Here is a 27,862-nt window from a genome sequence, read left to right as displayed (position 1 = left end):
ACTATTATTTGTCATTTCCAGTTCCTGGAAATCATGCATATAGGAATCATGCACATGTAAGTCTTTATCAGCCCCATTCTTGACTGATGCATACACACTGCATTGACCTGGGTGTTGACACTGGTCCCAGAGGGGTGGCTCCTCAAGCACATGCACTTGCGACTTCAGAGGCTAGGCCCCTCACTTCCTGTCAACTTCAGTTGAACTTACTACACACATGGGGTTGTCAACCCTGTATGAATGTGTGAACAGTCTTGTGTCTCGCTTTCGACCCACGTGACCCAACATATCTGTTTTTACCTGTAGAAACAACTTGGTTTAAAAGGCCAGCTACTTTTTGTTCTCTGTGTAGTCTTGTGAGCTACATATGGAGGGAATGGGCTTTTCTTCATAGTGCTATGAAGTTGCCATAGTGCCATGCTTAGTATATTCAAAGTCTACGCAAACGGAGCTACAGACCACAACAGTACGTAGAACTGTTGGATCCATTGCGTAGACCGTGTAAAGCTTTTTACAGCCCATTATCAAAAAGTGGCTTTAGCAAGTCATTGGGTATTTTGAAGAAAACTACATTCCACATTGAATAAAGATTCAATCAGCCTTTTTTGGACAGTTTGTACCTCTGCTACAATGTGTTTTGTGTTGGTCTGCCGGAACCCTCACTGGATTCCAGGGAGTGGCCACTGGGCACCACCACCCTGGCACAATCAATGTAAAAATGATCAAATCTGTTCACACCCAGGGTTGAGTAAGGAAAGTCATGTGTAATGTACGCAGAAGTCTGAAGGCTGTTCTCATCAGAAGACAGTTGGGAAGCCTTATGAAGGGTTTCTTTTGGCCCATTTGAGAAATAGAATATATTCATCTTTACAAATACAGTATTCTGATCCAGTTGTGTTATTATTACAGTAAATAAATTACGCTTTATTTCTTTAGAGTAGTAACACTACACAATAGTTACAATACAGCATACAAAAACAAGGCAAGAAAGGCAATCTTGGTTTATATAAAATAATACAAAGGTGGGGGGAAAAAAGTTAAATATTATTGACAAGCTGAGCTCTGACAACATTTGGATCATTTTTTATATTGCTGCAATAAAATACAGCTGTTAAGGCACTTCAAAAATGTAGGTCACACTATATGTGCATCACTAACACCATATTTCAGCAGAGCCCAGGTCAGGTGCATTAATATGTACGATACTTTCAGATCGTACGATACTTTCGGATACTTTCGGATTTAATGTATTTGTGTGCAAAAATATATTACAAATTACAAGAGGAAAAGCTTTAGTTACATCATACTTGTGTTATTTGCTGACTTTAAACATACATTTCAATGTGCTTTATGTTGTAAAGGCAGTTTAACAACATAGAATACATGCAACGCTGATTTAATTAAAAAAATATATTTATATAAATATATTTAAGGTGATGTAGTATAAAATGTAGTGTTTGCTTTAATATGTTGAGGTTTAGATGCTCTCTGTACTGTACTGTAGATGTTAACAAACCTGGAAGTGGACACCACTGTGTTACAAACTTGTTAGCTATTACTGTACATTTGTGATTGGTCAGGTGCAGTTGAAGGACGAAGACAGTGATTCTCATTGGTCTTCTTGGTCGTTGTTGCAGTCTCCACACAGGATCTGGTCACGGTCGGGGAAGAAGCCAGCCCCAACCAGAGAGACAGAGCAGCGGGAGCACTTGAAGCAGGGCTGGTGCCATTGACGATCCTGGAAAGAAATATACTTCCCCTCGCCAAACCCTGGAGGGAAATAAAACACACTCGTTAGCATCTATAATAGAATACGGTTGCGTTTCAAATGGCACCTTATTTCCTATATAGCCCTATGGGCCCTAGTCAAAAGTAGTTCACTATAAAGTGAATAGGGTGCCATTTGGGACATAGTCTACGTCTGCAAAGAGACCTTTGACTCTCACCTGGATTGACAGTTGGGCAGTAAGAGAGACATTACATAACACAAAGAAATGACATTCTGAACATTAAGTTCTGTGGGTTATTCTATGGTTGGCTACAATAATAGCCCTGCTGAGGATCTGCCAGGTCTTAGAGGGACTCTCCTGCTGAGGATCTGCCAGGTCTTAGAGGTCCCTGTGTTTAATTGAAACATTGGCATTCTAAACATAGCCACAAGCCTTCCTAGTATATTTACAGTATGTCTGTGCTCTGGCATTTGCCTGGGTTGGTACAAAGTGACATAATGGGGAAGACATTGAGTGCATCCCAAATGGCACTCTATTACCTCTATAGTGCATTCATTTTGAACAGAGCTCTATGGGCTATGTAAGGTTCCATTAAAGGACAAAACAGTGTCTCAAATCAATCCATATTATCTAGTCGAATGGAGAATGTACTAACCTGTGATGGGCGAGTTACAGGAGGCACACTTCTGTGCGTAGATGCTGCTGAAGCACTTGACGCAGTAGGGCGTGTCTCCCTGGGAGGTGAAGGGCTGGCCGGCCAGTGGGATCTTGCATCCTGTGCACACGAAACACTCTTTGTGCCACGTCTCATCCTTGTAGCTCACACCCCCTGTTGCCAGTGCCTACGGAGGATACATACCCATCAACCTCACCCACTTGATCTAGCAAGTCTTTTTCACAAGGAACCTATCAACTACTGTGAGCATGTCACTAACAGTGACAGGGAGAGGATAATGAAGGTTTGCAGTTGATTTGAGGAGACCCTGGTTCACCTTTTTGCAGTGGCTGCACCGCGGGGCGAACCTGCCCTCGTAGCACGGTACACAGTAGTAGTGGTCTTTGTCTGGGATGAAGGACTGGGCACCGATGGGCTTCTCACAGCCATGGCACACAAAGCAGTTCTCGTGCCATGCAGAGCCCTCATACTCTAACTTCTTTGAGCCTGACAGAGGGAGGAGGGAGAGGGGGGATAGATAGGGAGGAGAGAGAGAGAAAGAAGAGAGAGAGAGAGAGCAAGAGAGACAAAGAGAAAGAGACACAGACAGGTTTTGTATAATTCAGTCTGTCTGCAAGAGTCATCATCTGAGTAGTCATCCCAAGTTTGTGTGCCATGTCAGCCACTTTAGTTCTGGGTTAGATTGTCCAACCTCAGCATTGCATAATCTCCAAGTGCTCGCACTACTGCTATTGCCAAAACAGGATGATTCAGTAATAACTGAACCTGTTTGTACACAGACTCAATATATCTCCCAGTCATCTCATAAAGTATAAATAATATTACAAGATTTTACCATCAAGAACGCTTGTGTGGTGTTACATCCAGTCAGGGCCGAATGGCTCTGGAGGTATTTCAGAATTATGGTTTATGGGTGACTGTTATTGGAACTTCTGACTTTAAGCGTGTGCAGTTTGGTCTTCCACAAATACACACTTCCTCCAAGTAGGTAATAAAAGTAGCCAAAATAAAAAAGCGAGCCATTCCTATGAAAATTAACATCAGACCTCTTAATCATTGCTCTTGTTTTACGAGCTTTGGGACCTGAAATGCGCACGTGGGGAGGTCGGCCAGTGGAACGTGTAACCGCCTGAATTTTTTAAAAGGGCGAGGGCACAGTGTAGTGTTTAACTGCGTTCCACTACAGAAACCTAACAAAACGACTGCTCAGTTCTGCAGAAACTGTGGAGAAATAACACCCCACCCCACCCTGTCCAGATTAAACCCTATGTAATTTGCAGTCATCTGACACCCACACCCGCTGATAGCGTAATGCTGCCATGCAGTCACAAAGACCCTGGGGCCAGAATTCAACAGTAAGGCACTTTCAGTCGAGAGAGCAGACAATTGCAATGTCACATCTAAGCTGTGTCACACCCTAGCTGCTCAACAACAAAAATGCATTCGCCTTTTTATGGTAATGTCCCAAATGGCAAACTATTCCCTACGTAGTGCACTACTTTTGACCAGGGCCCTGAAGGTAGTGCACTACATAGGGAATAGGGTGCGATTTGGGACACATGCGATGCCGTCCACGACTGGATGTGAGAACCCATACGTTTTCCCTTTAGTGACACTGACTGAAGCAGTGCTGCTTACTCTGTAATACCCATGACAGAGGTTTCCCAGGTATTACACACCTGGCATTGATACAGATATAGGATCTTAATTTGAGCCAGTTTGCTACAACAGGAAACTAAATTACAAACTTTAGAAGCCTTTTTAAACCTCAAATACACTACAAGTTCTAATATCCTGCATTGCGGAAAAGTTCTCTTGCAACAGTGTGATCAAATTAAGATCCAACATCTGTAGGTGTGAGAACAGGAGTTGAGTAACCACAGGCCAAAGCATCACCAGTAAGGTCTTTTTAATGCACTTTTATGCCACAGCAACTATGATGGATGTGTAACCAGCCTAGCGCAGTACAGCTCAGCTCGACTCAGCTCAATAATGTCAAAGGGTGTTGTGCACAGGAGGAAGGGCTCGTGGTAATGGTACTGGAATGTTGTCAAATATATCAAACACATGATTTGATGCCATTCCATTTGCTTCCCTCAGCAGCCTCCACTGGTGTTGTGTTATGTTGTCATGTATCCCTGCACGTTTTTGAGAGTTTCGATTAGTACCTCCTACTAATCATGGTAAACAGTATCAGGTTTGTGTACCTGGCATGACGGTCTTGTCGCAGGCCACACACTTGGAGGAGAACTCATTGCAGTAGCAGTCGTTGCACAGGAGCGCCTCCTCCTGGCTGGTGAAGGGCTCGTCTGCCAGGGAGCGGTCGCAGCGAAAACAACGGAAACAGTGTTCATGGTAATGTCTGTCCTCATAGAACAGCTCCTGGAGAGGGAGAGGAGGAGTGAGAGGGATGGACCCAGGCAAGACAGGTCAGAGTCCGAAATATTTGGATTGAAAGACCATTCATGTTAATGGTAGCTGGTGGGCCGAGGCTCATTGTAATAGCTGGAGTGGAAATGGAAACCATGTGTTTGATGTGTTTGATACCTTTTCTTTCCGTTCCTTCCATTCCAGCCATTACGATGAGCCCGTCCTTCTACATCTCCACCCACCAGCCTTCTCTGGTTCACATTCATCATTTATGTTTATATGACAATGAGCTAGATTAGATCTGTTAACAAGGAGGTTTTAGTGAATAACTCTAACTTCAATCTAAACCATTTGAGTAAATATTGAAACAGTGTCCACAAAGAGATTTTTTTATAATCCACCTCTTATATTCCAGATCAACTGTAGTGCAAGCAAACACTGTTAACACACATCACATGATTAATGTCTCGCTTTATGTTTGGGGTGAAAACAATAATAATCCATTTTATTTGACACGTTGGTGGGTTTTCACAGTGTTAGTAAAAGGGAATTGGACAGAGAGGGAGGAGTGCTGTTATTATTGTGTGGAGGAGGAGGAGGGCCAAAGCTAACAGGAGATTTATTTACTGCCAGTCCCTCTGAGAGAGTCCATAACTCAGGGGTCACCCATGCCCCGTGGCGTCTAAGGGTGTTCCCTTCAGCCCTGTGTTTTCATTTGACTCTAACCAAAAGGCCTTAATGTCAGCCTGGAGCAGCTCAAAGGGGATTTTCAGATGTCTTGGTACTAGCCAAAAGAGCAGGAAAGTTGTGTTTTCCAAGAACTCCAGCTCTTTAGAAGCCATTATAACCGAACAGATGGACAAGGACACGCACACATACACACACGCACACACTCGTGTACGTACACAGAAGTAAAACCTCAGAAGTGAGCACACATTCAAACAACTGTAGACAGAAAACACCCACTTGCCACATGTAAACACATTCATACACACAACATATGCTAAACACATTTACACCCACACACACAAAGACAGATCATACAGTTTATGCTTACCCGTGCATTGTGTGCGATGAGCTCCTTGCACTCCTGACATGTGTTGGCATACAGGCGGTCATAGCAGGGAATGCAGTGGGGAACGTCCTCCACTTGGATGTATTTGCGTCCGTACAGGGACTCCTTGCACTCGCCACAGTCAAAACGGTCACTCATGTTGTCTTATCCCTGATTCACCTCCTGAAAGGAAACATCACAACCACAGTGAGTGAACGTTTGCTGAGCAAAGGAGGAGGGGAAGGAGGACAGCGCTGTGAACGTGTGAGGGGGGAGGGGCAGTGAGGGGAGTGAGAGAGAGGAGAGAGAAAGAAATCATTAATACAGACATTGTCATCCTACAAGAAACATGCTAATTTGGTATAGAGCAGGCCTAATTCACTCTATTAAATTCATCAAAACAGGAAGATTTTACATTTGGCTAGAAACTGAGAAAAATGTCCTCCTGTGTGCTACCCCCACTAGAATCCCCATCCCCTTTACAGCTTCTCCATCCTGTAGGGGGAAATTAATAATTTCCATGCCCATGGACATGTACTAGTCTGTGGCGACCTACATTCCAGAACTGGACAAGAACCTGACATCCTCAGCACAAACAGACAAACACATACCTGGAGGTGACAGCATTCCCTCCCACATATTCCCCCTAGGCGCAACTACGACAACGTAACCAACAAAAACCGGTCACAACTCCTGCAGCTCTTTCGCACACTGGGTATGTATATAGTCAATGGTAGGCTTCGAGGGGACTTCTATGGTAGTTACACGTATAGCTCATCTCTTGGCAGTAGTACTGTAGACTACTTTATCACTGACCTCAACTCAGAGTCTCTCAGAGCGTTCACAGTCAGCCCACTGACACCCCTATCAGATCACAGCAAAATCACAGTCTACTTGAACAGAGCAATATTCAATCATGAGGCATCAAAGCCAAAGGAACGGAATAATATTAAGAAATGCTATAGATGGAAGGAAAGTAGTGTGGAAACCTACCAAAAAACAATTAGGCAACAACAAATTGTAACCCTTTTAGACAACTTCCTGGTCAAAACATTCCACTGCAATAGTGAAGGTGTAAACCTCGAAGTAAAAAACCTAAACAGTACATTTCAGCTTTCAGCTTCCCTATCAAATCAAAAAAATTCAAACAAAAAACGGAAGAAAATTAGCAACAATGACAAATGGTTTGATGAAGAATGCAAAAATCTAAGAAAGAAATTGAGAAACCTATCCAACCAAAAACACAGAGACCCAGAAAACCTGAGCCTACGCCTTCACTATGGTGGATCACTAAAACAATACAGAAATACACTACGGAAAAAGAAGGAACAGCACGTCAGAAATCAGCTCAATGTAATTAAAAATCCATAGACTTTAACCACGTCTGGGAAAATTGGAAAACACTAAACAAACAACAACACGAAGAGTTAGCTATCCAAAACAGAGATGTATGGGTAAACCACTTCTCAAATCTTTTTGGCCCTATAACAAAGAACAAACAGCAAAAACATATACATGATCAAATACAAATCTTAGAATCAACTATTAAACACTACCAGAACCCACTGGATTCTCCAATTACATTGAATGAACTACAGGACAAAATACAAACCCTCCAACCCCAAAAGGCCTGTGGTGTTGATGGTATCATCAATGAAATAATAAAATATACAGACCACACATTTTAATTGGCTATACTTAAAGTCTAACATCATCATTGGCTCTGGCATCTTCTCCAATATTTGTAACCAAGGATTGATCACCCCAATCCACAAAACCGGGGACATATTTGACCCCAATAACTACCATGGGATATGCGTCACAGCAACCTTGGGAAAATCCTTGGCATTATCATTAATAGCAGACTCATACATTTCCTCAGTGAACACAATGTATTGAGCAAATGTCAAATTGGCATTTTACCAAATTACCATACGACAGACCACGTACTGCACACCCTAATTGACAAACAAACAAAACAAAGGCAAAGTCTTCTCATGCTTTGTTGATTTCAAAAAAGCTTTTGACTCAATTTGGCATGAGGGTCTGCTATACAAATTGATGGAAAGTGGTGTTGGGGGAAAAACATACAACATTATAAAATCCATGTACGCAAACAACGAGTGTGCGGTTAAAATTGGCAAAAAACACACATTTCTTTCTACAGGGCCGTGGGATGAGACAGGGATGCAGCTTAAGCCCCACCCTCTTCAACATATACAGTGGGGAGAACAAGTATTTGATACACTGCCGATTTTGCAGGTTTTCCTACTTACAAAGCATGTAGAGGTCTGTAATTTTTATCATAGGTACACTTCAACTGTGAGAGACGGAATCTAAAACAAAAATCCAGAAAATCACATTGTATGATTTTTAAGTAATTCATTTGCATTTTATTGCATGACATAAGTATTTGATCACCTACCAACCAGTAAGAATTCCGGCTCACACAGACCTGTTAGTTTTTCTTTAAGAAGCCCTCCTGTTCTCCACTCATTACCTGTATTAACTGCACCTGTTTGAACTCGTTACCTGTATAAAAGACACCTGTCCACACACTCAATCAAACAGACTCCAACCTCTCCACAATGGCCAAGACCAGAGAGCTGTGTAAGGACATCAGGGATAAAATTGTAGACCTGCACAAGGCTGGGATGGGCTACAGGACAATAGGCAAGCAGCTTGGTGAGAAGGCAACAACTGTTGGCGCAATTATTAGAAAATAGAAGAAAATAGAAGAAGTTCAAGATGATGGTCAATCACCCTCGGTCTGGGGCTCCATGCAAGATCTCACCTCGTGGGGCATCAATGATCATGAGGAAGGTGAGGGATCAGCCCAGAACTACACGGCAGGACCTGGTCAATGACCTGAAGAGAGCTGGGACCACAGTCTCAAAGAAAACCATTAGTAACACACTACGCCGTCATGGATTAAAATCCTGCAGCGCACACAAGGTCCCCCTGCTCAAGCAGGCGCATGTCCAGGCCCGTCTGAAGTTTGCCAATGACCATCTGGATGATCCAGAGGAGGAATGGGAGAAGGTCATGTGGTCTGATGATTCAAAAATAGAGCTTTTTGGTCTAAACTCCACTCGCCGTGTTTGGAGGAAGAAGAAGGATGAGTACAACCCCAAGAACACCATCCCAACCGTGAAGCATGGAGGTGGAAACATCATTCTTTGGGGATGCTTTTCTGCAAAGGGGACAGGACGACTGCACCGTATTGAGGGGAGGATGGATGGGGCCATGTATTGCGAGATCTTAGCCAACAACCTCCTTCCCTCAGTAAGAGCATTGATGATGGGTCGTGGCTGGGTCTTCCAGCATGACAACGACCCGAAACACACAGCCAGGGCAACTAAGGAGTGGCTCCGTAAGAAGTATCTCAAGGTCCTGGAGTGGCCTAGCCAGTCTCCAGACCTGAACCCAATAGAAAATCTTTGGAGGGAGCTGAAAGTCCGTATTGCCCAGCGACAGCCCCGAAACCTGAAGGATCTGGAGAAGGTCTGTATGGAGGAGTGGGCCAAAATCCCTGCTGCAGTGTGTGCAAACCTGGTCAAGAACTACAGGAAACGTATGATCTCTGTAATTGCAAACAAAGGTTTCTGTACCAAATATTAAGTTCTGCTTTTCTGATGTATCAAATACTTATGTCATGCAATAAAATGCTAATTAATTACTTAAAAATCATACAATGTGATTTTCTGGATTTTTGTTTTAGATTCCGTCTCTCACAGTTGAAGTGTACCTATGATAAAAATTACAGCCCTCTACATGCTTTGTAAGTAGGAAACACTGCCGATTTTGCAGGTTATCAAATACTTGTTCTCCCCACTGTATATGGAATCATGTAGTAACCAAAAAAGTGCTAAACAAATCAAAATCTATTTTATATTCTTCAAAGTAGCAATCCTTTGCCTTGATGACAGCTTTGCACACTATTGGCATTCTCTCAAACAGCTTAATCTGAAACACTTTTCCAACAGTCTTGAAGGAGTTCCCACATGCTGAGCACTTGTGGGCTGCTTTTCCTTCACTCTGCGGTCCAACTCATCCCAAACCATCTCATTTGGGATGAGGTTGGGTGATTGTGGAGGCCAGGTCATTTGATGCAGCACTTGATCACTCTCCTTGGTCAAATAGCCCTTACACAGGATTCTGTACCAAATATTAAGTTCTGCTTTTCTGATGTATCAAATACTTATGTCATGCAATAAAATGCTAATTAATTACTTAAAAATCATACAATGTGATTTTCGGGATTTTTGTTTTAGATTCCGTCTCTCACAGTTGAAGTGTACCTATGATAAAAATTACAGACCTCTACATGCTTTTTAAGTAGGAAAATCTGCAAAATCGGCAGTGTATCAAATACTTGTTCTCCCCACTGTATATCAATGAATTGGTGAGGGCACAAGAACTGTCTGCAGCACCCGGCCTCACCCTACTAGAATCTGAAGTCAAATGTCTACTGTTTCAAATCAAATCAAACTTTATTTGTCACATGCGCCGAATACAACAAGTGTAGACTTTATGCTTACTTACAAGCCCTTAACCAACAGTGCAGTTCAAGAAGAAGAAAATATTTACCAAGTAGACTAAAATAAAAAGTAACACAATAAGAATAACAATAACGAGGCTATATACAAGGGGAACCGGTACCGAGTCAGTGTGCGGGGGTACAGGCTAGTTGAGGTAATCTGTACCTGTAGGTGGGGGAGAAATGACTATGCATAGGTAACAAACAAACAGCGAGTAGCAGCAGTGTACACAAGGGAAGGGAGGGGAGGGGAGGTTAATGTAAATTGTCCGGTGGTGACTTTATGAATTTTTCAGCAGTCTTATGGCTTGGGGGTAGAAGCTGTTGAGGAACCTTTTGATCCTAGACTTGGCGCGGAGAATACAGTCTATAACTTGGGTGACTGGAGTCTCTGACAATTTTATGGGCTTTCCTCTGACACCGCCTATTATATAGGTCCTGGATGGCAGGAAGCTTGGCCCCAGTGATGTACTGGGCCGTTCGCACTACCCTCTGTAGCACCTTACGGTCAGATGCCGAGCAGTTGCCAGACCATACGGTGATGCAACCGGTCAGGATGCTCTCGATGGTGCAGCTGTAGAACCTTTTGAGGATCTGGGGACCCATGCCAAATCTTTTCAGTCTCCTGAGGGGGAAAAGGTTTTGTCGTGCCCTCTTCACGACTGGCTTGGTATGTTCAGACCATGATCGTTTGTGGGTGATGTGGACACCAAGGAACTTGAAACTCTCGACCCGCTCCACTACAGCCCCATCGATGTTAATGGGGGCCTGTTCGGCCCGCCTTTTCCTGTAGTCTACGATCAGCTCCTTTGTCTTGCTCACATTCAGGGAGAGGTTGTTGTCCTGGCACCAAACTGCCAGTTCTCTGACCTCTTCCCTATAGGCCGTCTCATCGTTGTCAGTGATCAGGCTGTTGTGTCGTCAGCAAACTTAATGATGGTGTTGGAGTCGTGTTTGGCCATGCAGTCGTGGGTGAACAGGGAATAAAGGAGGGGACTAAGTACACACCCCTGAGGGGCCCCAGTGTTAAGGATCAGCGTGGCAGACGTGTTGTTGCCTACTCTTACCACCTGGGGACGGCCCGTCAGGAAGTCCAGGATCCAGTTGCAGAGGGAGGTGTTTAGTCCCAGAGTCCTTAGCTTAGTGATGAGCTTCGTAGGCACTATGGTGTTGAATGCTGAGCTGTAGTCAATGAACAGCATTCTCACATAGGTGTTCCTTTTGTCCAGGTGAGAAAGGGCAGTGTGGAGTGCGATTGAGATTGCGTCATCTGTGGATCTGTTGGGGCGGTTTGCGAATTGGAGTGGGTCTAGGGTGTCTAGGATGTGAGCCATGACCAGCCTTTCAAAGCACTTCAGGCTACCGACGTGAGTGCCACGGGGCGGTAATCATTTAGGCAGGTTACATTGGCTTCCTTGGGCACAGGCACTATGGTGGTTTGCTTGAAACATGTAGGTATTACAGACTCGGTCAGGGAGAGGTTGAAAATGTCAGTGAAGACACTTGACAGTTGGTCCGCGCATGCTCTGAATACACATCCTGGTAATCCGTCTGGCCCAGCGTCTTTGTGAATGTTCACCTGTTTAAAGGTTTTGTTCACATCGGCTACCGAGAGCGTTATCACACAGTCATCCAGAACAGCTGGTGCGCTCGTGCATGCTTCAGTGTTGCTTGCCTCGAAGCGAGCATAAAAGGCATTTGCTCGTCTGGTAGGCTCGCGTCACTGGGCAGCTCGCGTCTGGGTTTCCCTTTGTAGTCCGTAATAGTTTTCAAGCCTTGCCACATCCGGTGAGTGTCAGAGTCAGTGTAGTAGGATTCAATCTTAATCCTGTATTGACGCTTTGCTTGTTTGATGGTTCGTCTGAGGGCACAGCGTGATTTCTTATAAGCGTCCGGATTAGTCTTCCGCTCCTTGAAAGCGGCAGCTCTAGCAATTAGCTCAATGCAGATTTTGCCTGTAATCCATGGCTTCTGGTTGGGATATGTACGTACAGTCACTGTAGGGACAACGTCATCAATGCACTTATTGATGAAGCCGATGACTGAGGTGATGTATTCCTCGATGCCGTTGGATGAATCACGGAACATATTCCAGTCTGTGCTAGCAAAACAGTCCTGTAGTGTAGCATCCACGTCATGTTTGCTAATAATCTGGTGCTTCTGTCCCCAACCAAGCAGGGCCTACAGCAGCACCTAGATCTTCTGCACAGATTCTGTCAGACCTGACAGTAAATCTCAGTAAGACAAAAATAATGGTGTTCCAAAAAAGGTCCAGTTATCAAGACCACCAATACAAATTCCATCTAGGGCACCGTTGCCCTACAGCACACAAAAAACTGTACATAACTCGGCCTAAACATCAGCACCACAGGTAACTTCCACAAACCTGTGAACATGCTGAGAGACAAGGCAAGAAGGGCCTTCTATGCCTTTAAAAGGAACATAAAATTCGACATACCAATTAGGATCTGGCAAAAAATACTTGAATCAGTTATAGAACCCATTTCTTTAATGGTTGTGAGGTCTGGGGTCCGCTCACCAACCAAACATTCACAAAATGGGACAAACACCAAATTGAGACTTTGCATGCAGAATTCTGAAAAAAAATATCCTCTGTGTACAACGTAGAACACCAAATAATGCATGCAGAGCAGAATTAGGACGATACCCGCTAACTATCAAAATCCAGAAAAGAGCAGGTAAATTCTACAACCACCTTTAAAGGAAGCGATTCCCAAACCTTCCATTACAAAGCCATCACCTACAGAGAGATGAACCTGGAGAAGAGCCCCCTAAGCAAGCTGGTCCTGGGGCTCTGTTCACAAACACAAACAGACCCCGCAGAGCCCCAGGACAGCAACACAATTAGACAATTAGACCAAATCATGAGAAAACAAAAAGATAATTACTTGACACATTGGAAAGAATTTACAAAAATACAGAGCAAACTAGAATGCTATTTGGCCCTAAACAGTCACAGTGGCAGAATACATGACCACTGTGACTGAACCAAACTTAAGGAAAGCTTTGCCTATGTACAGATTCAGTGAGCATAGCCTTGCTATTGAGAAAGGCCGCAGTAGGCAGACCTGGCTCTTGAGAAAACAGTACACACTGCCCACAAAATGAGGTGGAAACTGAGCTGCACTTCCTAACATCCTGCCAAATGTATGACCATATTAGAGACACATATTTCCCTCAGATTACACAAATCCACAAAGAATTCAAAAACAAACCCAATTCTGATAAACTCCCATATCTATTGGGTGAAATACCAGTGTGCAATCACAGCAGCAATATTAGTGACCTGTTGCCAGAAGAAAAGGGCAACCAGTGAGGAACAAATGCCATTGTAAAAACAACCCATATTTATGTTTATTTATTTTCCCTTTTGTACTTTAACTATTTGCACGTAATATGACATTTGTAATGTCTTAATTATTTTTTGTCACTCACTTTTGTGAATGTAATGTTTACTGTTAATTTTTATTGTTTATTTCATTTTGTTTATTATCTAGCTCACTTGCTTTGGCAATGTTAACATAGGTTTTCCATGCCAAAAACGCCCTTAAAATGAAATTGAGAGAGAGAGAGAGAGAGAGAGAGAGAGAGAGAGAGAGAGAGAGAGAGAGAGAGAGAGAGAGAGAGAGAGAGAGAGAGAGAGAGAAGAGCGAGAGATAGATTCCCATGCAACAAAAAAAATGTATGTACCTACAAGTAAGTATCCAAGGCAACCAGTCAACAGTAGGATAGGATGACCTTTAATGCCCCAGAGGGGGAAATTGTCTACTGCTGTATACAAAATTGACACTGTACAAAACACACACAACATACAGTGCATTCGGAAAGTATTCAGACCCCTTGACTTTTTCCAAATTTTGTTACATTACAGCCTTATTCTAAATTGTATTAATTACAAATTGTTCCTCATCAATCTACACACAATAGCCCATAATGAAAACAGTTTTTTATAAATGTTTACAAATGTATAAAAAAAACAAAAACAGAAATACCTTATTTACATAAGTATTCAGACCCTTTACTATGAGACTCGAAATTGAGCTCAGGTGCATCCTGTTTCCATTGATCATCCTTGAGATCTTTCTACAACTTCATTTGAATCCACCTATGGTAAATTCAATTGATTGGACATCATTTGGAAAGGCACACACCTGTCTATATAAGGTCCAACAGTTGACAGTGCATGTCAGAGCAAAAACCAAGCAATGAGGTCGAAGGAATTGTCCGTAGAGCTCCGAGACAGGATTATGTCGAGGCACAGATCTGGGGAAGGGTACCAAAAAAATTCTGCAGCATTGAAGGCCCCCAAGATCCCAGTGGCCTCCATCATTCTTAAATGGAAGAAGTTTGGAACCACCAAAACTCTTCCTAGAGCTGGCCAAACTGAGCATTTGGGGGAGAAGGGCCTTGGTCAGGGAGGTGAACAAGAACCCAATGGTCACTCTGACAGAGCTCCAGTGTTCCTCTGTGGAGATGGGAGAACCTTCTAGAAGGACAACCACCTCTGCAGCACTCCACCAATCAGGCCTTTATGGTAGAGTGGCCAGATGGAAGCCACTCCTCACTAATAGGCACATGACAACCCGCTTGGAATTTGCCAAAAGGCACCTAAAGGACTCTCAGACCATGATAAACAAGATTCTCTAGTCTGATGAAACAAGATTGAACACTTTGGCCTGAATGCCAAACATCACATCTGGAGGAAACATTCCCTATGGTGAAGCATGGGGGTGGCAACATCAAGCTGTGGGGATGTTTTTCAGTGGCAGGGACTAGGAGATTAGTCAGGATTGAGGGAAAGATGAACGATGCAAAGTACAGAGAGATCCTTGATGAAAACCTGCTCCAGAGCGCTCAGGACCTCAGACTGGGGTGAAGGTTCACCTTCAGACAAGACAGCGACCCTAAGCACATAGCCAAGACAATGCAGGAGTGGCTTCGGGACAAGTCTCGGAATGACCTTGAGTGGCCCAGCCAGAGCCCGGACTTGAACCCGATCGAACATCTCTGGAAAGACCTGAAAATAGCTGTGCAGCGACGCTCCCCATCCAAATTGACAGAGCTTGAGAGAATCTGCAGAGAAGAATGGGAGGAACTCCCCAAATTCAGGTGTGCCAAGCTTGTGGTGTCATACCCAATAAGACTTGAGGCTGTAATCACTGCCAAAGGTGCTTCAACTAAGTACTGAGTAAATGGTCTGAATACTTATGTAATATTTCAGTTGTTTGTTTTTTACAAATGTGCAACATTTTCTAAAATACTGTTTTTGCTTCGTCATTATGGTATATTGTGTGTAGATTTATAAGAGGGGGAAAACCATTTCATCAATTTTCGAATAAGGCTGTAACAAAATGTGGAAAAAGTCAAGAGGTCTGAATACTTTCCAAATGCACTGTAGTACATACATTGCACGTTACCCATGTCATACATGTTGTACACGTCTCGTACAACCAAATACATAATACATATTGCACACACTGCCCTTGCACATTCTGTCAGCGGCATACTAACAGATCAGCTTAACTTATTGCTGTTTAGACACCATGAACCTCCAAGGTTCCAGATCTGTGATTTTGAACACTTAATTTTTATTGTCAAGCCAAACAAGGTTTTGCATTACAATTCCATAAGAAGTTGACAAGAGAACATAAACAGATCTGGCACCCAGGCTGCCAAGGCCCCTGATTCACCCTGGGAAACATTCCCGATTACATGTTCTAATCAGGTGATTGACATCTCATATGGTGAATAGGGAGGACGGGGTGGAAATACGCCTGACAGCTCTACTATACTGAGACAATCATAACACCCTCTGGCTACTTCTTAAGTCTGTAGGGAGCTGCTAGAGTATGTGACACGAGGTCAGATACATGTACCCCAGTAGCTTTCCTATGGAACGGGAAGGGCAAATAGGGTCCAACAGGGTACATATGGGCTGTGTCTCAAATGGCACCCTATTTCCTACATAGTACACTACTTTGACCAGAACCATATGGGCCCTGATCAAAAGTAGTGCACTATATAGGGAATAGGGTGCCATTTGGGAAGCATACATAGTGTAGAGTAGCAAAAGTGGGGGGATAAAGGTTGGAATTACATGAGTGGAGAAAAGTCTCAAGAGTTCAGGTAAAACAGGCTCAAGAAAACATTGTCAGGAACATGGCATTGACAGAGACTCTAAAGGCAGACACATAAATGTTTCTCTTGGAAGACATTTTGTTTATTATATTTTCCCTCTTTTCAAGGAAAAGAACACCCTTGAAATGCTTTCAGAATGTCAAAAAGCAAGGAGCGCGGAGAAGGGTTGTGGGTTCAATGATGTGCACCGGAGATTCAGGCGGTAGGTTTTAAAGGGGGAGTGAATGGAAGGGAAAGCTCTGGGGTGAAGGGTTTAGCAGCTCCCACTCAGCAGACAGAGCTGAAGTCACAGCCTCACAGGCTCCATGTCCTAGTGGTGATTGAACCCAAGAACTGGGTTGCATCCCAAATGGCACCCTATTCCCTATACCTGTATAATGCACTACTTTTGACCAGGACCCAAAGGACTCTGGCCAAATGTAGTGCACTTTATAGGGAATTGGGTCCCATTTGGCACGCAGACATGGAGTTCCTAATGAAGCAGACCTCATTTCTTGGAAATGCATTTTGCACACACAGGGTTGGCTTGATATAAAACAGGGGGGAATCAGCCATTGCTCATGAAAGGAATTCCATCCCACAGTTGCGGTTGTTTTTTACAGGTATTGAGTTAAATGTACTAGAACCCACAAGTTATTTGCGTCTGGTCAATTAAGGAGTCGGCTTAGCAGTGGGGTGTACGTGCCATTCAAATGACTAGCCTCAGACTTTATTTACCATTATTGCCACCATTTATACACGATGGCAAGCACACAAGACAGAAGACTTGGCGAAAGAACAACTTCTGTTTTATCCACCCTATTTGTCTCTTTTGTTTATAATCAAGCAACTGAAAACTTGGCTAACCTCCACAAAATGTCATAGCAGCAGAGCATTTGTAATGGGAACATTCAGCCATATCCTCCTCCCCCATCAGCTAGGCTGCATCAGCCTGAAGAGGTTTGAGGCTTTACAAGGTCAAAGACACTTGGACGGAACACAAAACAGACAAGTCCATCAAACTCCATATCTGTTTCATGTCCGTTTATTGTGAGAGCGGTGGAAATCAGCTTGACTTCCCCTGCTAATGTCTCTCAAGAGGTTAGGCTTCTAGCTATTCTAGTTCATCCATCCCTAAAACCACTGCACTGATACAACAATGGCCTTCCTTCCGGGCATAGTCCCCACACAGCATGACATCTGCAAATACGTTATACTTGTGTCGACAAGTATAAGCATTATGACATTCCTTTCTATCTTTTGAAAGTGATAAAAATGTTAACCATAAAAATGTATATGTCTGACCAAAATCAAAATACAAACCACGCCCTTTCTGTTGGATAATTTTTTATCTATTGCGTCTATCCACCCACGGACAATATTTATATCTTTGTTTAAACTCAATTTCGGCTCATTTATGCAATGTCCAGACCGTTCTGTTATTGTAAGAGCTACTGAACTACAAAGAGCTATTCCCAAACAGCATGTCCTTTCCAGCTGTAGAGGAGATGACTGACCCTGAATGAGCCACGTCGGCATGGATACACTCCCTCTGTGGTTCCTCATCCTTATGACTGATGGTCGTGTTACACATGAACATGACCCGGGTATAGAAACGATTTAGAGGGAATGCCTCAAAAATAGAGCAAGGAGTAAAAGAATGAACAGCAGGATGGGCACATACAAATACACGTACACACACGTACACATATCGTAACACAGAGTAGCTGGCTAGCATCATTGTTTTCGGAGCCACAGATGGATTGGACCTACCCTTCACTGAACAGAAATATAAACGTAACATGTAAAGTGTTGGTCCCATGTTTCATGAGCTGAAATAAAAGATCCCAGAAATGTTATGTATCCACAAAATGTTATGTATCCACTTATTTTTCCACTTATTTCTCTCATATTTTGTGCACAAATTTGTTTACATCCCTATTAGTTAGTGGGCCTGGCTGCCAAGTGGGTGGGCCTATGCCCACCCAGGCCCATCCATGGCTGCACCCCTGCCCAGTCAGTTGAAATGCATAGCTTGTGACCTAATGAGTTTATTTAAATGTACTGATTTCCTTATATGAACTGGAACTCAGTAAAATCTTGGAAATTGTTGCATGTTGCGTTTATATTTTTGTTCAGTATATATAAATGTATCTGTGTCTCTGCGTCCTGCTCCCAGTGAGTGGTTAAGTCAAACAGAAATCCATCAGTGGGACACGTGTTTTTCTCTCCTAGCACACTTCTGTTATAACTCTGCATTTCGCACCTCCAGCCACAGCGGACACCTGGATATTCTTCAGATATATTGTCCACGCTGGTGAAAGATTAATCGGAGTCATCAACTCTGAAGGCTTTGCACTGTGAGCCAGACAGCAAAACATACTCCCCCTCTTCGTCTCCCACATGGCCCAACAACAGACCAGGCCACTCTCTGTCCCTTCAAGGTTCTCTGAAGTTATTTTCTTTCTAACCTGACATTTTCTTCAGAGTGCGGAGCCAGTTGTAACTGCATGAGCCATGTGAGTTCTACTGCAGGACCAATGGGGCTCTGGTCAAAAGTAGTGTACTATAAAGGGAATAGGGATCCATTTGGGATGCACCCTGTGTGTTTATTTTCCCAGCAGAGGAGTCTAGTGTGCCCTATGCTTTACAAACCAGAATGTTCCATGATGAAACCCCATGACACCTAGGAGCAAGAGCTAAGAGAAAGGAGTCTTTGTATGAAATGGAACAATCCTACAGTAGTGTGTAGGTAGCCTATGATAACATTACCAGTTTCTTCCTAGGATTCAAAAAAAGACTCCTCAGCTGGTTGTGCTTGTTGACATGTGCTGGGTGATGTATTGCGCTTTCCACTGACATTCAAATTCGAGCCCTGCACAAGCATTAATTTTATGCCTGAGTCCTACATGCAACGTTCAGGCCCAACCCTACACAGGCCAGATTGCTTTTGCCAAATTTAAGGCTCTGCCCGAAATCAGAAAAACCTTTCTTTGTTAGTATCCATTAGCTGCTCGTCTCTGTCTGTCCCTCGCTCCCTACGCTTTTCGCGCTGCATTCATTCTGTTGCTGGTCTCAATGATGAGACTTGAGAGAGCAGTTAGCTGTTAGCTAGCTATTTTTCGTCACTCTAAACTCAACAAAACTGAAGGAACAATATTATTTTATAGGGATGGGCATGAGTATCGAGTACTTGAGCACTCGAACGGACGTCCAAACTTGATCTTTAACCAGATATATATATTTTTTCAAATACTGTAAAACTATTGGGTAAAACTTTTGTCTTGAAGACAACATTCATTTGCTTTGACTTTAATGTTCCATTTGTACATGTGTATTTGTGGGGTAAAACAATAAAGAAACCAAGCCATGAATCAAACATGACTTATTATTAATTAAACTCCCTTTCACCTCCGTGTCTCGCTCACTCAGTTGCGTTCTGATCACTCCCTCTACACCAGTGGCATGTATTCATGGATGCCAAGGGGAAGCCAGGCTTCCCCAAAAAATTGACCAAGAAAAAAAGAAACAACGTTATTTATCTTTCGACTCTCTGTGTTTCATACATTTCCTGCCATTCACAAGAGGCTGAATGTACCTCACCGGAGAAAGGATTCGATTGAACAAAACTGCGCCCCTTTGTCTCAGTATGTGCAGAATATCTGATGCTGTCTTGTCAGAAAGAGTTCAGACCAATCACATCACAAGTCAAATGTCATTCTTGACAGAAAGAAAATGCATCTTGTTGTGTTGTTGTCCTCTGGTGGCTAGCTAGCTAGAATCGGCGCTTTCCTAAATTAACCATCGATAGAGATAGGAATTTGGACTTGTGGTTTTACTTAATTCTCCGTTCTGGCCAGTGATTATACCAGTGATTCTGATCCAACCCTAAATTCATACAGTACCAGTCAAAAGCTTGGACACACCTACTAATTCAAGGGGTTTTCTTTATTATCTTGGCATTCTCACAACCAGCTTCATGAGGTAGTCACCTGAAATTCATTTCAATTAACAGGTATGCCTTGTTAAAAGTTAAATTGTGGAATTTATTTTCTTCTTAATGTGCTTAAGCCAATCAGTTGTGTCGTGACAAGGTAGGGGTGGTATACAGAAGATAGCCCTATTTGGTAAAAGACCAAGTACATATTATGTAAAGAACAGCTCAAATAAGCAAAGACGACAGTCCATCATTACTTTAAGACATGAAGGTCAGTCAATGCGGAAAATTTCACTTTGAAAGTTTCTTCAAGTGCAGTCGCAAAAACCATCAGGCGCTATCATGAGGACCGCCACAGGAAAGGAAGACCCAGAGTTACCTCTGCTGCGGAGGATAAGTTCATTAGTGTTACCTGCCTCAGAAATTGCAGCCCAAATAAATGCTTCACGGAGTTCAAGTAACAGACACATCTCAACATAAACTACAGTATGCGAATCAGGTCTCCATGGTCGAATTGCTGCATCAACAACAAAAACACTACTAAAGGACATCAATAAGAAGAAGACTTGCTTGGGCCAAGAAACACGAGCAATCAGTGGTGTACAGTACTTAAATAAAAAATACTTTAAAGTACTACTTAAGTAGTTCTTGTGGGTATCTGTACTTTATTATTTATATTTTTGACAACTTTTACTTTTACTCCACTACATTCCTAAAGAAAATAATGTACTTTTTACTCCTTACATTTTCCCTGACACCCAAAAGTACTCGTTACATTGTGAATGCTTAGCAGGACACAAAAATGGTCTCATTCACGCACTTATCAAGAGAACATCCCTGGTTATCCCCACTGCTTCTGATCTGGCAGACTCACTATATACAAATGCTTCGTTTGTAAATTATGTCTGACTGTTGAAGTGTGCCCCTGGCTATCCGTAAATTTAAAAAACAAGAAAATCATGCCGTTTGGGTTGCATAATATAAGGAATTTGAAATGATTTATACTTTTACTTTTGATACTTAAGTATATTTTAGTGATTACATTTACTTTTGATGCTTAAGTATATTTAAAACCAAATACTTTTAGACTTTTACTCAAGTAGTATTTTACTGGGTGACTTTCACTTTGACTTGAGTCATTTTCTTTTAAGGTATCTTTACTTTTACTCAAATATGACAATTGGGTACTTTTTCCACCACTGCAAGCAATGGACATTAGACCGGTGGAAATCTGTCCTTTGGTCTGATGAGTCCAAATTTAAGATTTTTGTTTCCAACTGCCGTGTCTTTGTGAGACTCAGAGTAGGTGAACGGATGATCTCCGCATGTGTGTTTCCCACCGTGAAGCATGGAGGAGGAGGTGTGATGTTGTGGGAGTGCTTTGCTGGTGACACTGTTGGTGATGTAGTTATAATTCAATGTACACTTAACCAGCATGGCTTCCACAGCATTCTGCAGCAATACGCCATCCCATCTGGTTAGCGCTTAGTGGGACTATCATTAGGACAATGACCCAAAACACACCTCCAGGCTCCAGATATTTGACCAAGTAGAGTGATGGAGTGCTGCATCAGATGACCTGGCCTCCACAATCACCCGACCTCAACCCAATTGAGATGGTTTGGGATGAGTCAGACCGCAGAGTGAAGGAAAAGCAGCCAACAAGTGCTCAGCATATGTGGGAACTCCTTCAAGACTGTTGGAAAATCATTCCTCATTAAGCTGGTTGAGAGAATGCCAAGAGTAAGCAAAGCTGTCATCAAGGCAAAGGGTGCCTACTTTGAAGAATGTCAAATATATTTTGATTTGTTTAACACTTTTTTGGTTACTGCATGATTCCATATGTGATATTTCATAGTTTTGAAGTCTTCACTAATATTCTACAATGTAGAAAAATAGTAAAAATAAATAAAAACCCTGGAATGAGTAGGTATCCAAACTTTTGACTGTGCTGTATGTGATGAGTCCAACAAAGTTGGTGGAAAACAGGTCAATGTAGATAGTCTGCGTATCGATTTGTTTAATTATTTAGAAGTCTTATGGCTTGGTGTTAGAAGCTCAGGGTCCTGTTGGTTCCAGACTTCGTGAATTGGTACTGCTTGCCATGCGGTAGCAGAGAGAAGAGTCTATGACTTGGGTGGCTGGAGTCTTTGACCATTCATAGGGCCTTCCTCTGTCACCACATGGATGGCAGGGAGCTCGGACCCAGTGATGTACTGGGTCATACGCATTACTCTCTGTAGCGCCTTTGCGTACGGATGCCAAGCAGTAGCCATAACAAGCTGTGATGCAGCCAGTCAAGATGGTCTCAATGGTGCAGCTGTAGAACCTTTTGAGGCTCTGAGGGCCCATGCCAAATCTTTTCAGCCTTTTGAGAGGGAAGAAGCGTTGTTGTGCCCTCTTTACGACTGTGTTGGTGTGTGTGGACCATGATAGATCCTTAGTGATGTGGACACCAAGGTACTTGAAGCTCTCGACCCGCTCCACTACAGCCCCGTTAATGTGAATGGGGGAGTGCTCGGCCCTCCGTTTCCCATAGTTCATGATGAGCTCCTTTGTCTTACTGATGTTGAGGGAGAGGTTGTTGTCCTGGCACCACACTACCAGGTCTCTGACCCCCTACCTATATCGTTGTCGGCGATGATCAGGCCTACCACCGTCATGTCGTCAGAAAACTTAATGATGGCGTTGGAGATGTGCGGGCCACGCAGTCGTGGGTGAACAGGGTGTACAGGAGGGGAGTAAGCACGTACCCCTGAGGGGCCCCTGTGTTGAGGGTCAGCGTGGCAGATGTGTGGTTGCCTACTCTCACCACCTGGGGCGGCCCGTCAGGAAGTCCAGGATCCAGTTGCAGAGGGAGGTGTTCAACCTCAGGGTCCTTAGCTTAGTGATGAGCTTGGAAGGCACTATGGTGTTGGACGCTGAGCTGTATTAACTGAACAGCATTCTCACACAGGTGTTCCTCTTGTCCAGGTGGGAGAGGGCAGTGTGGAGTACAATAGAGATAGCGTAATATGTGGATCTGTTGGGGCGGTATGCGATTTGGAGTGGGTACAGGGTGTCTGGGATGATGGTGTTGATGTGAGCCATGACCATCCTTTCAAAGCATTTCATGGCTACAGAAGTGAATGTTAAGGGCTAATAATAATTTACCTTGGCTTTCCTGGGCACAGGGACTACGTTGGTCTTTACATTTACATTTAAGTCATTTAGCAGACGCTCTTATCCAGAGCGACTTACAAATTGGTGCATTCACCTTATGACATCCAGTGGAACAGCCACTTCTTGGTCTTCTTGAAACACGTAGGTATTACAGACTGGGTCAGGGAATGACTGGGTCAAGTGAATGTTAACCTGTTTAAAGGTCGTACTCACATGGGCTACAGAGAGAGTGATCACACTGTCAGCTGTCATTTAATAGTTACCCCACTTTACTTTTATATTTATTTATCATGAAACCGGATTAGTCTATGTTTAATAATGTTCCTGCCCAGAACAGTTCACATTTTGTCAGACTTTTTTGGGTCACACAACACAGCTCACAGAGAATGATATTGATGGGCTTTAAAAGGTGCTATAAACACATTAAAAGCTCCTGTAGCTTTAGTAAAATGTTCATGGTTGGGGCAGTAAATTCTGCCAGAAAAAAAGGAAAGGCTTGTCCCTTACAGCCATCGGTCGGATGACTGCTCCCTCTCTCTTTTATCCCAGTACAAAGAGACCCAATGTGAAGTGACTGACTTCCTGCCGGATCAGAAAGCACTGTTAGCTGCCTGCACGCACACACAAACCAAAATGAACAGAGGTAGCTCTCATCAAGTTGATATGCAATGTCTGTCTGTATCAACATTCCAAACGGGATGTTTTGAGACACAGTTTGCAAAACATCTCGTTTTGGATAATTGAACATCGACCAAGTCCAACATTCCTTTACCAATGTCCTTGGGAGATCACTTGAATCAATGTGTTGAAAAGAGACAAAATTGCACTGGGAAACACAGACTGGGCGATGATGACAATATCAACTCAAGACAAGTGAAGACTTTACCTAATCTTCATTCTTATCTGAATTTAATGACAAACACGGACTCCACCTGCTCCGCAGGGTAGTAATTAAAAAATCCCTTGCTGACATTAACACAGAAAAACTGAGCCTGTAATCTTTTACCTGCCCTTTGAGGAACAATAAAAGCAAAATGAATGAGAGGGTACGTGCTTGGCTGTGTTTAGCTTTGGGCCCCCAGCTGGCTGTTTATGCCCCGTAGGGAACAACGCAAGATGCAGCTGAAAACCTTCTTAGAACTACATCCCTCCCGCACCACCTCTGGTGTGTACTAAAACAAAAGGCCAAATCTGACAACAAATAAAAAGACGTCACTGTGCCAAGGCCTTCTTCGCTCTGTGTGGTAGACCTATGCTATCTTCATGAACAAAGAAAAGGAAAGGCCTGAGTATGACATGGTGTAGAAGTCAGTCTAGTAAAGATAACAACAAATATGTGCTTTAAATTAGAAGATAAACTGATGAAAATCAATTGAAAGGGGGAATACATATAATCTCCTATATCTATTAAAAGGTAGTCATGGAGATAAGAAGGCAGGAAACGTCACTAGCATCCTCTTCTGAAGCAAAGTTGCTTTTGGCAACAGGCTATGTTTCATTTGGATTATTTTGCAGTGGGAATTCGGCCAAAGAATAAATAAATAAAGTTTGCTTGATGTGCACAATCAGCAGTCAGTCATTATCCAAAACAAATATGCATGTAAACATATTTTCCCAGCATCAGATGCTGGTAGCCAGTAGAGCGAGCATCCATCCAACCCCAGGCCCCGGGTGTTAATAGTATCAACGGCGTTTATTTTCCCAGAGCCCCTGGCGACCCTACAGCCTGTTGCCTTTGTTTCATGAATGCTGTAAGATTTATTTGTCTTTGTTTTTGAGTAACATCTACATGTGTAAGCACTTTAGGACTGTTGAGACAAATGGTTCTAGACCCCAAACAGAATTTTGTTGGGAGAGAGGGAGTTTGAGGAAGTATGAGATGGAGTGGAATGCACATGTTTCTGGAGACAATGAATGAATGGGACCAAATCCATTAGAAAGAGAAAGAGAAAGAGAAAGAGAAAGAGAAAGAGAAAGAGAAAGAGAAAAAGAAAGAGAAAGAGAGAGAGAGAAAGAAGGGGGAAAGAGACAGGAGGGCATAACTCTGAGCTCACATCCCAACTCCTTTTAAATCTTCCATTGCTGCTGTTCATGGTGGGAAAAGTGACACTCTAGAACCAGCCAGGCAAGGAGGAAATGGAAACACAAACAACAGTGTGATAATGATAATGAATCATTTACAACCTATGGGTCAATGTCCCTAATTATGGCCTGAGCCCGTACCAGGGTATGTCCCAAATGGCACTATTCCAAAAGTAGTGCACTATATGGGGAATACGTTGCTATTAACAATGTATTCCCAGCCTGGGAAAGACTTGTCCATCTCCAGAAGTCCTGGAAACCGTTTGGCTCTGCTCCAATGATTGTACACAGACCCAACCTTCCCCAATGAGAAGAATGTCAGAGGAATGAGACTGTGGTCAGAATGTGGCAGAATCATGTGGTGGGTCCAATGTTGGGATTGAAAAAAACAGCAAATGCATTTTTCTTCCATCCTCCCTCTGTTCTAAAAACGGCAAATTCCTCCTTTTCTAAAAATAATGAAGCAGTTCTTTTTGGTTGCCACCACATTGCTGGTTACTCACAGGGAAAGACTCCTCATAAAAAGCCAATTGTTGAAGTAATCAAAGAGCTATGTTAATTACACCCAAAGTGCGTCGAACTCACATGATGACATGGATATAGAGTTTGCTGAATACATGCAGAAACTATTCCATTTGGTGCCAACGATGGTGAGTGTCTGGGAAAATAATACTTGCAATCTTAAGTATAAGACATGACATTACTCTTAAGGATGTTGGCTAATTGAGATGGCTGCATAGGTGTCCTACACAGCATTTGTCCTACCAGTTTTTATTGCGATGCCGATAAGGCCAGAAAATCACACAAAAGTAAAACAGTTGAAAACAACAGTGTATATTAAACTGTCTTCTTCCTGTTATACAGTGTCTCCCCCCACCATATCAAGACACTGTTAATCAAGCTCTTAGTTTGAATGTGTGAGCAAATAATATGTTATGTGTGTTATTGTTCAACATTAATGTGTCAGAATCCATGAAATTCAAACAGAGAGATTGACTTGGGGGCAACTGTTACAGAGAGGCTCGTCTCTTCAAAAGACTCCCTGTTCTCTCTTTAAATCATACCGGTTCAAAATGGTCTGCAGGTATTGTTGTGGTGTGGTCTTAGGTATCAATTATAAACTTGTGTGCCTCTGTCCAAGGCAACTAACCCCAACCCCCAACATCCCTCAGTTAGTTTCCTCATTCTAAAGTAAAATTAGGCTACATCCTACGATATATCCTGTCAGTCCAGTTCCTTGGGAGAGAAGGGACAGATGCTAAGAATCTGTGCAACAGGATGTATAAAGTGTAAAGAGAGTTAAAGAGGACAAATAACCGAGAGAGAGCATGAGAGAGCATGAGAGAGAGAGAAGACAAATTCCATTCTCTGTCCGTGGTTTGTGTCAACAACAAAAAACAACAATAAATGTGTTTGTGCATCTGCTTCATGTCGAATCGTGTGTGTATGATAGAATATCAAAGGGTTTCTCAGCTCGAATACTGTACTCTCTGAGACACAGGTGAGTTGTGTGAAAGATCTCTCGAGCTGTGACCTGTCTTGTGGATGTCGAGTGTCCATATATCTTGACCTAAAACGTCACGCGAATTTCTGTTCCCTTGATAAAAATAAGCATAAATACCTTTCTCAATTTATGACAATAGTTAACATATAACACATTTTATCAGATAAAATAGTCAGTAGGCTAGAACTGAAGGGTCTAATAACGGACGATTCGACAGGTGACTCGATTCGCATCACCAACTGTATTATCCAGGTGCTTTATTGACTAAAATGTAGACAAGTAAAAGTAAGAATAAACAAGACTGTTCACTTAATCTCGTTTTCAATCAAATATTGATCTTATCGGCTCTCATAATTTTGTTATTATTTGTTATAAAACTCATACAAATGATTGTAAAATATCATACCACCAATTTACAGCTACTTTCGTGTCAGGGAACTTTGTCAAATGTAGTTTATTTGTTTCAGTCACCAACCTGTAGCTTGCAGCTTTTCTCTGGCAGCAAAATTGACTCCAAATATTGACAAGTCAAGATCCGACGCAGTGCTGAATCCTTCTCAACTTCAACGAATGTGAAATGCATTGTGTAGCCTACTACCTCCCGTGCGCAACAGCATCAGGCAAGCGCGTAAAAACACGCCCTACAGAAATTTCGCTTCTCGCTTTACT

The 27,862-nt window shown here is 42.9% G+C and overlaps 1 protein-coding gene across 1 annotated transcript; it reads right to left on the bottom strand.

Annotated features, from left to right (window-relative positions):
• Positions 1-897: 897 nt before the first annotated feature.
• Positions 898-27,862, bottom strand: LOC139559387 (four and a half LIM domains protein 3-like). The gene is made up of 6 exons (XM_071375365.1): positions 27,669-27,862; positions 5,834-6,013; positions 4,614-4,788; positions 2,723-2,892; positions 2,386-2,572; positions 898-1,770 (listed from the first exon to the last, which is right to left on the bottom strand). The coding sequence occupies exons 2-6, from the start codon at positions 5,987-5,989 to the stop codon at positions 1,610-1,612; spliced, it is 849 nt and encodes a 282-aa protein (XP_071231466.1). The 5' UTR covers positions 5,990-6,013; positions 27,669-27,862; the 3' UTR covers positions 898-1,609.

Source organism: Salvelinus alpinus, chromosome 29 (assembly GCF_045679555.1).
Source record: "Salvelinus alpinus chromosome 29, SLU_Salpinus.1, whole genome shotgun sequence".
NCBI lineage: Eukaryota > Metazoa > Chordata > Actinopteri > Salmoniformes > Salmonidae > Salvelinus > Salvelinus alpinus.
This window is presented reverse-complemented; position numbering and strand designations above follow the sequence as displayed.

Coding starts and splice junctions, on each gene's coding strand:
- LOC139559387 (XM_071375365.1), bottom strand. CDS start 5,989: ATGAGTGACCGTTTTGACTGTGGCGAGTGCAAGGAGTCCCTGTACGGA. Junction 4,789..5,833: donor TCATCGCACACAATGCACGG/GTAAGCATAAAC, acceptor CTCCCTCTCCAG/GAGCTGTTCTATGAGGACAG. Junction 1,771..2,385: donor CTGTAACTCGCCCATCACAG/GTTAGTACATTC, acceptor ATTTCCCTCCAG/GGTTTGGCGAGGGGAAGTAT.